The sequence below is a fragment of the Dunckerocampus dactyliophorus genome, chromosome 19 (genome assembly GCF_027744805.1).
Source record: "Dunckerocampus dactyliophorus isolate RoL2022-P2 chromosome 19, RoL_Ddac_1.1, whole genome shotgun sequence".
NCBI lineage: Eukaryota > Metazoa > Chordata > Actinopteri > Syngnathiformes > Syngnathidae > Dunckerocampus > Dunckerocampus dactyliophorus.
This window is the reverse complement of record NC_072837.1, coordinates 14,488,929-14,505,520: the sequence shown is the minus strand read 5'-3', so window position 1 is coordinate 14,505,520 and position 16,592 is coordinate 14,488,929. Positions and strand designations below refer to the sequence as shown.

General features: G+C 43.7%; 1 protein-coding gene across 4 annotated transcripts in view; it reads left to right on the top strand.

Annotated features, from left to right (window-relative positions):
• The window catches only part of myt1la (myelin transcription factor 1-like, a), a 44,705-nt gene extending 29,377 nt beyond the window's left edge, over positions 1 to 15,328 (top strand). For 2 of the 4 annotated variants that reach the window (XM_054761576.1, XM_054761577.1), the window contains exons 15-25: positions 4,655 to 4,923; positions 5,022 to 5,246; positions 5,361 to 5,485; positions 5,566 to 5,634; positions 5,698 to 5,760; positions 5,834 to 5,917; positions 6,304 to 6,525; positions 6,626 to 6,717; positions 6,785 to 6,888; positions 6,979 to 7,122; positions 11,689 to 15,328. In XM_054761576.1, the coding sequence (XP_054617551.1) occupies positions 4,655 to 4,923; positions 5,022 to 5,246; positions 5,361 to 5,485; positions 5,566 to 5,634; positions 5,698 to 5,760; positions 5,834 to 5,917; positions 6,304 to 6,525; positions 6,626 to 6,717; positions 6,785 to 6,888; positions 6,979 to 7,122; positions 11,689 to 11,829 (1,538 nt within the window). In that variant the 3' untranslated portion in view covers positions 11,830 to 15,328. Of the gene's footprint in view, positions 1 to 4,654; positions 4,924 to 5,021; positions 5,247 to 5,333; positions 5,486 to 5,565; positions 5,635 to 5,697; positions 5,761 to 5,833; positions 5,918 to 6,303; positions 6,526 to 6,625; positions 6,718 to 6,784; positions 6,889 to 6,978; positions 7,123 to 7,480; positions 7,532 to 11,688 lie in introns of all 4 variants that reach the window. The other 2 variants (XM_054761575.1, XM_054761574.1) reach the window with 2 other exon arrangements.
• The last annotated feature ends 1,264 nt before the right edge of the window (positions 15,329 to 16,592 follow it).

Here is a 16,592-nt window from a genome sequence, read left to right as displayed (position 1 = left end):
GAGGAAAAGGCTTCTTGAGACGTCATCTGTACTTCTGTGTAGAAGGTGTCGGACGTTTCGCTCCTCATCCGAAGAGCTTCGTCAGCAAACTAATAAGTGCTGGTAGCTTAGGCCTTAAATACAGTAAGAGTGGGCGGAATTGGTGTGCCAACACCCTCCTCCTATTGGTTCGTTACACTAAGCCTGGGCGGAGCAGTGGTATAATCCTATCCTGTTATTCACACCTACGATAAAAGGGAAGTGTCGCTCCCTGAATTGGGTATGAACGACTCTGATACTGGCTTGTTAGCATCTATTGTTCTGGCTCGGCCCTGCCTTCACCTCATTTGCAAGACTAAGAGCTGTGGGTTTTGGTCTCAGTAACCTGCTGAACACAGGGTCCAAATTAAACCTCAAACCACCATTCCGATTCAATGATGGGTTCTGTTGTTTGACAAAAATAGCTTCCTTAACTCCTCTTTCAAACCATCTGTTTTCTTTGGCCAAAATCTTAACCTCGCTGTCCTGAAAAGAGTGATTGGTAGCTTTCAGGTGTAGATGTACTGCTGATTGAGGACCACTAGCATTGTCCCTGCGATGTTGATAAAGCCTTTTTTGGAGCATTTGCTTAGTTTCCCCAATGTAGTGCTCTTTGCATTCCTCATCTTTACAGTGGATGGAATAGACCACATTGCTCTGTTTCTGGTTTGGAGCCTTGTCTTTAGGATGCACTAATTTTTGTCTCAGGGTATTTACTGGTTTGAAATAGGTAGGAATTTTGTGTTGCCATAAGATCCTCTGGAGTTTTTCGGAGACCCCCGCTACATAAGGGACTACCACTCCTCTCCTTTTTGCTTCTGTGGGCTTTTGGGTTTCTTTCCCTACTCTCTTCTTTTGACATTTGTTAAAAGCCCACCGTGGGTACCCACAGGTTGAGAGCGCTCTCTGGACATGTTGTGTCTCCTTTTTCTTTCCCTCAGCACTAGTTGGTATTTGTTCCGCTCTATGTTGGAGGGTCCTAATAACCCCTAGTTTATGTTGTAGTGGATGGTTTGATTCAAAAAGCAGGTATTGGTCAGTGTGTGTGGCCTTTCTAAAGACCTCTGTAAGTAGCTGTCTGTCCTTTCCTATAATTACCTTGCAGTCTAAGAAGGCTAGTTGGTTTTCTTTAGTGTCCTCGCGAGTAAATTTGATATTGGTGTCCACCGCATTGATGTGATCTGTGAAAGACTGAATTTCTTGGTTTTTGATTATGACAAAGGTGTCATCCACGTATCTAAACCAGTGCCTTGGTTTTGTCCCTGAGAAGGATGTGAGAGCCTGTTTCTCCATCTCTTCCATGTACAGATTCGCCACTATGGGTGAGACTGGTGAGCCCATAGCACAACCATGAATTTGTCTGTAGAATTTCCCTCTAAACTGAAAATATGTGGTGTTAAGGCAAATTTCCAGTAATTGGCAGATGTGGTCAGCACTAAGTTTTGTTCTCCGATGCTTTTGTTCTCAATCAGCAGTACATCTACACCTGAAAGCTACCAATCACTCTTTTCAGGACAGCGAGGTTAAGATTTTGGCCAAAGAAAACAGATGGTTTGAAAGAGGAGTTAAGGAAGCTATTTTTGTCAAACAACAGAACCCATCATTGAATCGGAATGGTGGTTTGAGGTTTAATTTGGACCCTGTGTTCAGCAGGTTACTGAGACCAAAACCCACAGCTCTTAGTCTTGCAAATGAGGTGAAGGCAGGGCCGAGCCAGAACAATAGATGCTAACAAGCCAGTATCAGAGTCGTTCATACCCAATTCAGGGAGCGACACTTCCCTTTTATCGTAGGTGTGAATAACAGGATAGGATTATACCACTGCTCCGCCCAGGCTTAGTGTAACGAACCAATAGGAGGAGGGTGTTGGCACACCAATTCCGCCCACTCTTACTGTATTTAAGGCCTAAGCTACCAGCACTTATTAGTTGCTGACGAAGCTCTTCGGATGAGGAGCGAAACGTCCGACACCTTCTACACAGAAGTACAGATGACGTCTCAAGAAGCCTTTTCCTCGAAATACTTATTATATCACATAAATGACTTTATTACACAATTATGAAAGTAACACATACTCATCACAGCGTCGGCGCAGTGGCATCGTGACGGAGATGGCGAGCAGAGCGCGGGATGCTGTGATGGAGGAGGTGCGGTTGGAGGGAGGGAGCGTGAAGCAGGAAGAGCAATAATGGAGGCGAGCCCCGCTTCTTTTTGGCCGGGAGCCATTAAGCGTGATCCGCAGGCTGGAGAGAGGTGTCTGCACTCCATCACGACGCCCTCCTTCTTTCCCGCCGCTCTTGACTCCCATCAGCAGCACTCTCGTCCGCCACCGCACCGTCGTGCTCTTGTTAAATGTCCTGCCTCCTTTTTCTTGCCTCTGCAGAGGCTTTTGAGTCTGCAATCAACAACTCTCTAAGGAGATTTACTAACAAGCTCTGTTTACGACATTTCGCCACTGGACTGATAAGTTAAAGATGTTAAGCAAGCACACAAATGAGAGATGTGCGGCCACTGCGCCACCTGTTGTAGTGGAGGTGAACATACAGTAGTAGTTCTTTCGAGGGCGTGCTCACACTATGCCATGGTACCGGCATCTCTTTATTTGGTTTTTGGCACAGATGAAGGGATAAAGGACAAGAGAAGAACGCTACCAAGAATCGTGAGCAATGGACAGTAGAGATATTCAAGTAATGAATGAGTCGTTCCCAACCGGTGAGTTTATGACTGAATCGGGTAATCGTTAACTCGTTCACTTGATCACCTCGTTCCCACTCGCTAAATTAAAGAAGTAAACCAGGTAACATGTCATTAATCATGAAAGTGTTACTCTAACTGCGAGGGGTGTCACAAGATCTCACGATTAAAACGTGACGTGATCTCTCATTCAGGGAAAAAAATGTCTGGAGGGCACTGGGTCTGGGATGATAATAAATTAATTATTCACACAGTAAATCAAAAGGAACTTGATCATTTTGCTGGCCTGTGCATTGATTTCAGGGCCCAGGTGATTCAGTTTTTCAGACTATAGTGTAGTGAAACGTTTTTAGGATATTTGCTAGATATTTTATTTCATGGGCCACACAGTGGCCTAGTGGTTAGCACGTTGGCCACACAGTCAGGAGATTGGGAGTGGAGTGTGTGGCGTTTGCATGTTCTCCCCATGTGTGCATGGGTTTTCTCCGGGTACTTCGGTTTCCTCCCACATTCCAAAAACATGCATGTTAGGTTAATTGGTGACTCTCAAATTGTCCATAAGTATGAATGTGAGTGTGAATGGTTGTTTGTCTACATGTGCCCTGCGATTGGCTGGCGACCAGTCCAGGGTGTACCCCGCCTCTCGCCTGAAATCAGCCAGCATACCCACGACCTCTAGCATACCCACGACCCTTGTGAGGATAAGCGAAATAGAAAATGGATGGATGGATGGATGGCTGGATGGATGGGTTTTATTTCAAATTAATTGTAGTAAATATGTAATTAATAGGCTATATATGTATCTGTATAGCTCAGGCCCAACTTTTGGAGGGGCTTAATGTCAGCTGACTGATCACTGATCACTCGATGAAGACTCTTATTTAACTGACTCTCGGGTACTTGCTGAAGGCTCGAGTTTCACTGACTCACAGGTGCTTGCCAAAGACTCCAGTTTCATTGACTCACGGGTACTCAACGAAGACTTGAACGTCACTTACTCACAGGTACTCCATGAAGACTCTTGTTTCACTGACTCACGGGTGCTCACCAAAGACTCGAGTTTCACTGACTCATGGGTACTTCACGAAGACTCTTGTTTCACTAACTCAAGGGTGCTCACCGAAAACTCGAGTTTCACTGACTCACAGGTACTCGATGGAGACTCGAGTGTCACTGACTCACGGGTACGCCGTGAAGACTGTTGTTTCACTGACTCACAGGTGCTCGACAAAGACTAAAATTTCACTGACTCACAGGTGCTTGCCGAAGACTCTTGTTTCACTGACTCATGTGTACTCAACAAAGACTTGAGTTTCACTGACTCAAGGGTACTCCATGAAGATTCTTGCCTCACTGACTCACGTGTACTCAACAAAGTCTCAGGTTTCACTGACTCACAGGTACGCCATTAAAATTTGTGTATCACTGACTCACGGGTACTTGGCAAAGATTTCAGTTTCACTGACTGGGTGCTTGCTAAGCCTCTACAGCTCGACTGCAGGACTTGTTGCACGCACATTTGCAGAAACCCGCACATGAGCTCTGTGACGGGGGACCCGAGTGAATCCAGTACCAAGTTCACTTCAGTGAGTGACTCTTAAAAACTAGGGTCGGTAAAAGGAATGGAGTTCCCCATCACTAACGAACAGCTTCTTTTTCTTGTTGATTTTGTTAGCACGATGGCTAATACCGTAGGTGGAAGAACAACAATGCAAACATACAGTTTGCATTGTTGCTCACGAACGTGTGCGTCAAGAATTTAAAAAACATTTAGAGGAGCGTTTAGGAGTAACGTTGTGTTGTCCTGCACCTCCCGGCTTTTTTTTGGGATGCTCCACACGCATGGCTGCATGCCAGCAATCGACTAAATCTACCCTCTGTGTGTGTGTGTGTGTGTGTGTCTGCGTGCATGTGCATGTGCGTGTGTATGTGCGTGCGTCAGCCAAGCGCTACAGTAAGACGTCGAGCCCGGCCAGCAGCACCACCAGCAGCTACGCTCCCAGCAGCAGCAGCAGTCTGAGCTGCGGAGGCGGGGCTGGCGGCGGCGGGGGCGGGAGCAGTGCCAGCAGCACCTGCAGCAAGAGCAGCTTCGACTACACACACGACATGGAGGCGGCACACATGGCCGCCACTGCCATTCTCAACCTGTCCACCAGGTGTCGCGAGCTGCCGCACGCTCTGGGAGGGAAACCCCACGACATGCTGACTCAGGTAGCGGGCGGCAAAGCCAAACTTAGCTCATTTGCATATCACACACGAAACGCAGTGTGACGTTTGGACTGTTTCTTCATCTCTCGTGTGTGCGTCAGAGCGAAGTGGGTGACCTGGATGACAGTGACGGGGTAGACGTGGGAGGGCAGCCCGGTGGACCAGAGGGTAGCGGGACGGTGCTGACCCCCCTGCAGCCCATGTCCCCCCAGCGCCAGGCCCTGCTCAACAGCCACCGCTACCAGCTGAGCGAGTCGGACTGCTGGGACCTCCCTGTGGACTACACTAAGATCAAACGTGTGGACGATGAGCACGACCACAAGGAGGTAACAGGAATCCCTGCTCTGTTTGTTGTTGCGTTGTCAACCGCACTTGTTTTGTGTGAGGGTGGTTCCTGCAGTGACACGTTGTAGTCGTCTTATTTGTGGTCCCTACACCAGGGCGACGAGCTGGACTCCTTCCAGGAGCTGCTGGACGAGCAGCGCTACCCGGCCCAGGTGACCATGCCTAGCCCTAAACACCACAAGTACCCCCCCTGCAAGGAGGCCAAGAAGGAGCTCCTCACGTAAGAATCACTAATACGGAGCAAAGATCCTCAAGTGGACTTGTCTTGACTGAGCAGGAGCTTCTGTTTGGGTTCCTCAGGCTGTCCAGCTGCCAGCTGGCTGACAAGAACCTGCGAGGGATGATGGCCTCCAACTCACAAGACCTGAAGTAAGCGTAACTTGTTGCCACTCTTTGATGAACATAATAACAAGTAAGTCTTCCGGTCCTCAGGTGTCCCACCCCCGGCTGTGACGGATCTGGACACATCACGGGAAACTACGCCTCCCACAGGAGGTACCGTGAGTTGTTTTTGTTGTGGTTCCACTTCACGGCACCACTTCTCCAACGTGTCTTCTGCGGTCTTCAGCTTGTCAGGTTGTCCTCGAGCTAAGAAGAGCGGCATCAAAATCCTCCACAGCAAAGAAGATAAAGACGAGCAGGAACCTATCAAGTAAGCCAGAAGAACCAGCAGGTCCACTTTTGAAGGAGAAAGTGCTTGTGCAGAATGCTGCAATGTCCACATGTCCTCACAATTAAGTATTTGTTCAGTGGGGATGACAGTGAAGAACCAATGCATATATATTTAAATCTTAAGGTTTTTCTGTCATTGGATAGTTCATACATCTTGTACTGCTAACTTGGTAGCAACCAGCAGAGGGCGCCGTTAATTCAGGCCCTACTAGTTTGCTGCCTGCAAATTACTAGAAAGTTAGTTTTAAATACATTCGTCATGTTTTTTCTGGGCGACTTGACATTTTAATTACAAAGATAAGTAAGTGAGTTGAGAGTAAAAAAGATGAATTTCAGTGAAAGTTCTGTGTCTCCGCCCCCTATAAGGTGTCCTGTCCCAGGCTGTGATGGACAGGGTCATGTGACAGGGAAGTACGCCTCCCACCGCAGCGCTTCTGGCTGCCCCCTGGCGGCCAAAAGGCAGAAGGACAGCTACGTGAATGGCACGCAGTTTGCCTGGAAGTCGGGCAAGACGGACGGCATGACGTGTCCTACTCCGGGCTGCGACGGCTCGGGACACGTCAGTGGGAGCTTCCTGACCCACCGGAGGTGATTCCAATGTTTTTTTTTTATGGAGTCAAGCTCTGCATCTCGCTGCCATGACAGCCATCATGAGCATGAACATTTGGACATATGTGTTTTGTCCCAGTCTCTCCGGCTGTCCCCGGGCCACCTCAGCCATGAAGAAGGCGAGGATGAGCGGCACGGACATGCTGACAATCAAGCAAAGAGCCAGCAAAGGTGAGCCCAGGTGTCAAAGTGCAAAGAACAGCGGGAAAATAAACAGTGGGTGTTTCGTCTCATCCAGGCATCGAAAACGACGAAGAGATTAAGCAGCTGGACGAAGACATCAAAGATCTCAACGAGTCCAACAATCAAGTGGAGTCAGACATGATAAAACTGAGGACTCAGGTAAGACAGACTTCATTCCTGTTGATATATTTTCCTCTCATTTTCTCTAAAAGTGAGATGTGATGCGTCCATGATGTCCTCTGGCTCTAGATCACCACCATGGAGAGCAGCCTGAAGTCCATGGAGGAAGAGAACAAAGTGATGGAACAACAAAATGACTCGTTGCTGCACGAGCTGGCCAATCTGAGCCAGTCCCTCATCAACAGCCTCGCCAACATCCAGCTGCCTCACATGGTAAGAGGACGCTCGGCGCGTGGGACGCTCTTGTCTTTCATCTTGTGCTAGCCAAACTCAGTGCGGTAACATTTGCTCACGCACCTCAGTGAGGCCTTTTTTCTTTCGCCCTCATCCTGCTTTTTTGTGTCAGCCACCTTTTATTTGCCGCGCTGTGCCGGCAAACGTCCCGCCGTGTCGTCCTGCTGCTGTTTGACGTGTCCACAGAAGACCGAGGCTAATTGGATAATCTCTCCCATCAAAAGCAAACATTTGACCTGATTAGCCCTTACACCTTCTTTCCATTTGTATGTGTTGTTCTTGACGCCTGGTGAGCGCCACCATGTGTCTGGCGAGCTAATAGACTTCTCTCCCGTAGAGACTGCTGCCAGAGAAAGAGCAGAACTGCTGTTTGCAGAGTCCTGCCACAGTAAGACATGCATCTATCCTTTATCCAATTATCTTCTCTTCTGCACCGCCATCCTCTCCCTCAACAACAAGCGCGTACATCCGGACTTAACTGCAGCAAGTGCTGGGCAGGCTGTGTCCTCCAACACCAGTGCTGTGTCTCAAATGGAATACAGTACGTCCGCCGCTTTTCACTAGAGTTACATTGCGGGACCACCAGCAAATGCTGAAAAACCGCGTGCCATTGATGTTTATTTTGGACACATGGATCACTCTTCCCCCTCCAAACCCTCCTGCTAGCTTTACATTGATGTTCTCCTCCAATTTCAGATCGTTTGCAATAAAATAGACTATTGTAATTATATTACATTCAGATCCAGAACCCACCCCTTCTAAAGTATAAAATGTATAGCCACTCCCCACTAATGAATGATAACGTCAGGATGATCCATGAACAAATGGATTCTGAGTCATGGTATCACATACACAACTACGGTGCGTTCAAGGACCTCCGAACAAATCTCCACGCCTGAGGAAGTGAAGCATAAAGGCATAAACATGTAAAAGGTGTGGGCAGTAAATGTATGCTGTACATTTAACCTGCATCACTACTTATTAGGGTTGTCCGATAATATCGGCCTGATATTGCATAAAAATGTGATAAATGTAGACACCGGTATCAGGTTTTTTCTTGATAATGACAACTGATGTTTTAAAAATGCTGTATAGATGGACATTTTAATGTTCACATGGCTGATGACCACACATTTTTCAGCCCACCTCCTTTGCGCTTCCCACAGGCTCTTGTGTTCCTGGCCGATCTGACTGTACTGAGGTCGGCTAGCTCGTCAAGTTAGCCTCTGGGACGCTAGCTGTTAGCCATTCAGTGACGCACAAATAAGCTGCATTCCCTGGAGGTTTTGACGTTATTGCCAGCTCGTCAATCTTGCTCGGTTGTGAATTCTCGTTTCCCACGATAATGGAATGTACCGAAAGCTCTGCAAAAATGTCATCATGAACTTGATCACAAAATAAAACAACCAAGTCAAGACATGAGAGGTAAGAAAAGTAAGAATATACAATAAGAACAAATAAATAAATATGGAACAGATCACGGCAAATTTGTATACAAATTTGTAATAATAATACATAATAATAAGAATGCATAGCAAGAATACATAATAAGGTAATAAGTCCAGTCCTGTCCAGTCCAGTCCTTCAATGACAGGAGATATGTGATGTTACACATATCGGTATCGGTTGATATCGTAATCGGAAATTGAGAGTTGGACAATATTGGCATATCGGTTATCAGCAAAAGAAACACTATCGGACATCCCTGGTACTTATTTATAAATTATTACCCACAAGTGAACAACTTAGGATGTGTTTTCTGCAGAAAGCATCGCCTATTTTTAGAGAAAAATATATGAATTCAAAAACAATCTGCAACTTTGCGGGGCCGTGAATGCTGAATCCCAATTCCCAGTTCACTTACTGTAGTTCCTGAGTGTGTGAGTGTTGACAGTACAGTAGACGCCCCCACAATGTAAATAATCCGTTCCGAGAACGTTTACGTTATAGGGTTTTTACGTTATACGAAGTGTAAAATACATGTAAATAGCCTAATCTGTTCCAAGATCTTCCCAAACTCACCCCTTTGGCCCTTCAAAATATTCAAAGTCCACCAAATATGGTGGAAAATATAAGAAAACGTTAGCATAAACATAGTAGAGTAGCATTCCAGTATAAAATAAGGTAATAAATAAGATTACTGTAAATGAATAAAACTGAAAAACAAAAACAATCAACTAGTTTAAGGGCGACTACGAAGAGGAAGGGAGGTTGAAGGGAGAAGCCTGTCTCTAACACAAACTCACATACGCGCTGTATAAGTCAGCCAATGAGATGAGAGCGTAGGCGGTGCCCCGATAATCAGCCAATGAGAGCGTGAAGCGTCAGAAGGCGTCACCAAGTGTTAGTCTGTTAGTCATGGAAAAATATTTCCCTCTCTCTGTCGCGCGAGCTATTCAAATCGAATTTCTGAACTTGCACCGACTTGACGCTTTACGTTATATGGGATTTCTTACGCAATACGATGCAAAAACTTTACATAAATTCTTTACGTTCAGTGGAATTTACGTAAAAGGAGGTTTACGTTATACGAGGTGCTACTGTATAGTGCTGTCATAAATCCATTACTGTCGTTGTACACTTACCAGAAATGATGGTCATAATATTTACTTCTTCTTCTTTCCTTTTTAATGATGAATTGCAACCACTCGACAGAGCATTGCCGCCAACATTTGGATCGCCCCATAAAATATCTGCCAGTTTCTTTTCCCCACTTCTCCACCGTAGAATCATTAAAAATGTATTTGTTGTGACTTTTTCTGGCTCGTGTGTACCACCTGTTTCTAATGAGACGGAGTATATGCTGTCGCTTTTTGTTTGGTAGTCCCTCCCCTTCCGTGATGTAGCCAAGATGGTGACTATTGTGGGTGGGAAGTGTCCATCAATGCACACTCACCATTTTGAGTGTTTTGAGTGCAACACCCAGGAACCGACAGTACTGCAAGCCTACTTTGCTGTAGCCTAGTGCTTAGTGGCAACGCACTTATGCACCCAAAAGACTAAGTGTAAGTATGCAAATGTGCACTTATACACTCAAAAGGGTAAGTGTACGTACACGAGTGTGCACTTATGTACTCAAAAGATGTGTCTCTTGTTTAAACACTCTCAAAGAAGTTGAAAACTTCGTTTGAATTTGAATGATCAACCTACAATTATTAAGTCACTCGCGTATTTTTTCTCCTGCGACGGCGCCTTCGACCTGGCGCCGTTCCACTGTACTGTGGCATTTTGTATTCTTATTCTTATTGCTGCAGTCCTCCTCCTTAGAACCGAAGATTCATTTACAAGCTAGCAAGCTAGCAAGCAAGCAAGCGAGCGATGACACAGGAGACACGCAGAGCGGCATGAAGGGGATTGATTGGTCGACAGCAAGTCAGGACACAGAAAGCAATGGGCGGTGCAGACAAACGAGCAGGGGATGAGAGACACTCATCTTCCCACAATGCAATTCTTCTTAAAGGTCCAGGATCGGCCTGTAACAGGGTTCATACGCTGTGATAAAAAAAATAAGAAGCCCTAAAAAATTTCCGCGAATCCGCGAAAGGTGAAGCGCAATAGAGCGAGGGAACACTGTATTTCACACTTTGTTGTTAAGTACATAATTCCACATGTGTTCATTCGTAGTTTTGAGAATGTAGAATGTAAATAGTCATGAAAATAAAGAAAACGCATTGAATGAGAAGCTGTGTCCAAACTTTTGGCCTGTACTGTTTGCACTCCAAACACTACGTGTAAGTACACACGTGTGCACTTATGCTTTCTGAAGACTACGTGTAAGTACGCAAGCGTGCACCTATGTACTCAGAAGACTAAGTGTAAGTACCCAAATGCGTAAGCTCAAAATAGTAATTGTAAGTATGCAAGTGTGCACGTATGCACTCAAAACAAGTGTGCATTTACACAGTCAAAAGACCAAGTGTAAGGACGCAAATGTGCATCAAAAGACGTGTAAATATGCAAGTGTGCACTTATGCTCTCAAAATATTACGTGTATGTACAGTACCCTGGGTACTGTACTTACACTTAATATTGTGTACTTATGTATATATTGTGTACTTATGTCCCTTAAAGACTACGTGTAAGTACGCAAGTGTGCACTTATGCACTCAGAAGACTAAGTGTAAGTATGCAAGTGTACCAATTGAGACACAGCACAAGTCTGGATGTTGAGTCACTCTTCTTCCTGGAAGCCAGTGGGCATAAAACGGAGCCTTGTTGTGTGCCGCCAGCCTCAAAACACACATCGGTTTGGTCTGCCTTACGACCCCCACCCCCCTAAGAAAACGAGCTCCTCCATTGTGTCTTCCACTGTTTGAAACATCCTGATGTTGTCTTCATCTGCAAACATGAACTTCCATCATCTGCTTCTGCATGCTTGGATGCTGTTGGTAGTTAAAAAGCAAAAATGTGAGTAACCAACGACGTCCCCTGCAGTCCTCCAACCCCCCCACCCCCTCTCCCAACAATGCCAAGTGTCTTTTCCCTCCTGGATTCCCTCTGATTGCATGTTTCTTCCCGGGTCTCTGCCCCCCACCCCCCCGACAGGAGCCAATGAATGAACAGAACTTTGACACGTACGTGAGCACGCTGACAGACATGTACACCCACCAGGAGCAGTACCAGAGCCCGGAGAACAAGGCGCTGCTGGAGAACATCAGGCAGGCCGTACAGGGCATCCAAGTGTAGCCGACAGCAAGCACACATGCAAACACTCGACGCGGCCGTTCTTTTCCTGCTGCTGTAATCTAGCGTCACGCTCGCGCCGCCATCACACCTCTTCTTTTTATCGCCAACATCACACTTTTCTACATTTTCATACGACCTGATACAATGTGACGTCCAGCTGCTGTCGAAGCTGGGCTGGGCTGCTGGGCGTGAGGAGCAATCAAAGCTGGAGGTGACCTCATGAGGAGAAACATCATGACACGGAAACACGCTGGTGCAACAGTGCTCTTAGCGGGTGTGAGGGAGGAGACAATCTTAATGGGCAGAGAGGACGGCGATATTGGCATGATCACATTTGGATATCACGTGAACGAACAAAAAGGTTTTGGGTATATGCAATTTCTTATCGATTCTACGAGCAGAGGGGTGATTTTTACTGCGTTTTGTATCGATCTTTTACTACAATCATGTCTGAGCTGAAAGGACACTTTGCACGTTTGTTTCCATGTTTTGATGTTTTAATTGCGGCTCGGCGGGATAACGCACGCGCGCGTGCGCACGTCGATGTCGTTTCCTTGACGACGGCTTACAGGGTCAAACGTTTTCACGGGGTGTCATTGTACATTTGCACTGGTCATGTGCGTCCGCTCATCGAGCCTCTTTTTTGCTAGCAGACTTTGTTTTTTTTTTTCTCACATGCATGCACTTTATCGGCATTTGTCGGACTATAAACACTTAGACTCGACACTGGTGACCTCTGCATCACAGCAGATCGAGAAGTGAGAGGACCGTTCCACCCGATCGCTGCCATTTGCTTGTTGGAACGCTTCGACTTCAATTTCCCTTTTTTTTTACAACTCTAAATCTGATAAAACACACGTTGAACTACTCAGAATGTGTGTAACTTTATTCCATGTTTCTATACTGTCGTTTCCTGAGCCAAGATGACTTAGCAAATACATGACATTTATGCTAATAGCATGTGGACACGGAGCACATTACAGTGATTCAGCAAAAAATGTGTTGTAAAAATGAACAAACAACATAAAAAAGAATTTAGGCAACAGGGATGTGCTGTGGAATATACCGAAAAATAAACAAGTCATCTTACTTTTGGCCATAAAGCCTGCAGAGGATGAGTGATGGAACTTCCTGTGGATCATGTGACCTGGTGAATATTCCACATTTTTCATAGGGGGCGGTGTGTTCGAGTAGGGGTGTCCAAAGTGCGGCCCGGGGGCCAGTTGTGGCCGGCAGCTGTTTTTTTGTAATTGGCACACATCATCACATCCTAATATAATTTAACAAGAAAACTTCAAAAAAAAAAAACCAGCAACAATTAAATAAAGTCAAAATATTAAGAGAAAAAAGTTGCAATCTAGCGAGAAAAGGTGGTAATTTTACCAGAATAACATCATAATATTATGAGGGAAATTATTTTCATTCAAATCATCACTTTAGTGGCATAAAGTTGAAATATGTAAATTGATTTGGGGAAAAAGTTGCAATGTTATGGGAATAAAGTCCAAATATTGTGGGAATAAAGTCAAAATATTATGAGAAGAAAATGTACGAAGATTATGTGAGAAAAAGGTTGAAATATTTTTAAAAAAATTAAAAAGCTCTAAAATATAAAGTCAAAATATTCAGAGAAAAAAGACCTATTCTATCGACAAAAAAAGTTGCCATTTTACGTGAATAAACTTATGGGAAAATATGTCATTTTAATAGCTAAGAGTTTTTTAAAAGTCGTAATATGAGAAACAAAATAAAGTTTTCATTTTCGGGAAATTAGGTTAATAAATAAAATAAATATAAATGAATAAAATAAATCCACATATAAGAATAAGTCATAATTAGAGAAGAAAATCTATGAAGATTTGAGAAGAAAGTTGAAATATTTGTAAAGGAAAAATGGGGAAAAAAGGCGAAGTTGTGACTAATAATTGGCTTTCTCACTTGTATGACAAAGCTGAGTTGCAGTTTTTTCTTGAAATTTATATACAGTAACTTCTTAGCATATCTACATGTGTGGCTTTACAAAATATCAAAGTGTCCAAGTTACATCCTTTATTTGTCCCTCTGTGGACACGTCTGTGGAAGTCACAGGACTGAGTGGAAACCCAGGGGCACCACCACCAAGTGGGAATTTTAACTCAATTGTTTTATTGTTTTTTTTTTTTTAAGAAAATCAACTTCAAGTATAGTTGGGATACAAATATGTAAAAAAAAAATATATATATATATATATATGTAACGTTTTTGAAGATTTTAAATTATTTTATTTCCTTGTAAAGTCTAATTTTAGGAATTGGGGACAGGCATCAAATGGCGTCAATTTGTATTGTTATTTGTATTCATGAAATATGCAATCCTATTAACAGTTAAACAGTACATTTTATTTGGCATTTACGCATTTTATTTCCTGGGGACGCAAATGGCACGGATTCGGTGGAATGGGCCGAAAAGGAAAACTCTGCCTCCGAACAGTGTTTGCTTTAAAACGACAGGAACAACCCTTGAAAATGTGGTTTTCCCCCCAGAAATACTTGAAATGACGGATATAAAACATCCCGAATTAACCCATAAGAATCCAGAGCCATCCAAAGTCAAATGATGGTGGATATAACACATGCTCAAATACTAATTGATGTTACATTCTTCATGCTAAATATCTTCCTTTTGTTGAAAACAACTCACATTTTTACCATAATTTGTATTGAACCGAGAACATATGTTGATTAAAAATCGTCCAACACGTAACATTTACTGTATTGAGTGTCTTATTAGCATTTTTCATGACCGATTTTCCTAGCTTGCTTTCTGTGAAGTCACTGAAGAAATCTCGTTGAATTGCACCGTTGGACACCCTATGAAAGCATGAGGACACATGACAAGTACTCCCACGTGTTTCCTAAACGTCACTTTGGGACCGGATGAGTTCGAGTCCAGCACAAAAACCGGAAAGGGCACGTTTTAGCAGATTGAAAGTGGCTTCTTATGGGTTAAATCAAGTCCAATCCCTTGATGAAACTTTAGGACAGAGCGTTTTCCTTCGAAGTGTTTGCTTTGTGTTGGCTTCACTGAGCGCCGTCACATGACAAGGTTTTCGTGTCTGCATCTCCTGCATGAGACGGAAGACAGCTTGCATTGATTTCCTGACGCGAATGTGACAGGAGATGGACTTAAAGCACAACGGAGAGTCAGCTGATAGACTAGATGTTATCATCATATGTAAAAAGCATCTCAACACTAACGTGTCATATGAATATTTGTGAAATGAGCAATTTCTTTCCAGGAGTGCATTAAAAAGACTTTTTATGCATCCACTCCTTTTTTTTCCCTTTGTTACTTGGAAGCATCCAGCTACTTTTCTAACCACTCAGCATGACTTTAGTTGGTATCTCTGCTCTTTGTTGACATCATCGTGCTATTTTCATTTGACTTGTGGACTTTGTACATTTTCTATCATGATGGTGTTGGCATCTCTTGCTCGGAATAAATCTTGTGTTGCAACTCTTGACTGGCATATCTTCTTGTCTCAAAATGAAAGGTTTATTAAAATTGCAGCTTACGGCGACTCACCACCGATGTGCCGTTCGCGAGCGAATCCAGTCTTTCGAACGACTCCTTAAATTTTTTACGACATGGACCGATTCCCAGTTGCATCTTAGAATGGCTGGTTCATATACAGTAAGCAGATTGTCCACGCTGCCTTCAGGTGAAGACGAATGACGAATCGTTGAAATATCGTGGAATATACAGAAAAATAAACAAGTCATCTTACTTTTGGCCATAAAGCCTGCAGAGGATGAGTGATGGAACTTCCTGTGGATCATGTGACTTGGTGAATATTCCACATTTTTCAGACAGGGCGGTGTGTTCGAGTAGGGGTGTCCAAAGTGCGGCCCGAGGGCCAGTTGTGGCCAGCAGCTGTTTTTTTGTAATTGGCACACATCACATCCTAATATAATTTAACAAGAAAAAAAACAAAAAAAACAGCAACAATTAAATAAAGTCAAAATATTAAGAGAAAAAAGTTGCAATCTAGCGAGAAAAGGTGGTAATTTTACCAGAATAACATCATAATATTATGAGGGAAATTATTTCCATTCAAATCATCACTTTAGTGGCATAAAGTTGAAATATGTAAAAAAAAAAAAAATGTTATATCTTAAAGTCATAATATCATGAAAAACAAATGTTATGGGAATAAAGTCATAATATTATGAGAAGAAAATGTACGAAGACTATGTGAGAAAAAGGTTTAAATATTTGAAAAAAAAAAGCTCTAAAATATAAAGTCAAAATATTAAGAGAAAAAAGTCCTATTCTATCGACAAAAAAGTTGCCATTTTACGAGAATAATCAAATATGTCATTTTAGTAACAAGGAGTTGGAATATTAAAGAAAAAATGTTTTTTCCAAAGTCGTAATATGAGAAACAAAAAAACAAAATAAAGTAGTCATTTTTGGAAAATTAAGTTAGGGAAATAAATTAAATCAATAGAAATAAATAAATGACTCCGCCCTCACACCCGCTCAGAGTCATCAGCGAAGAGGACATTAGTGAGCCAAGAGAAACTGCACTTTTCTAGTTCCTTCTTCTGATGTGGATTAGAGTCAAGGCAGTGGCAGCGGCGAGGCCCACATACTGAAAAATGAGAGGATGCAAGGATTTAAAATAAAAAACTGCATCTCAACTTTGTGATATTCGTGAAAAAGTGTTACTGGAGTGTAGCATTACAACAGGAGCGCCGCTTCCGTATTATGCCCTGCACGGG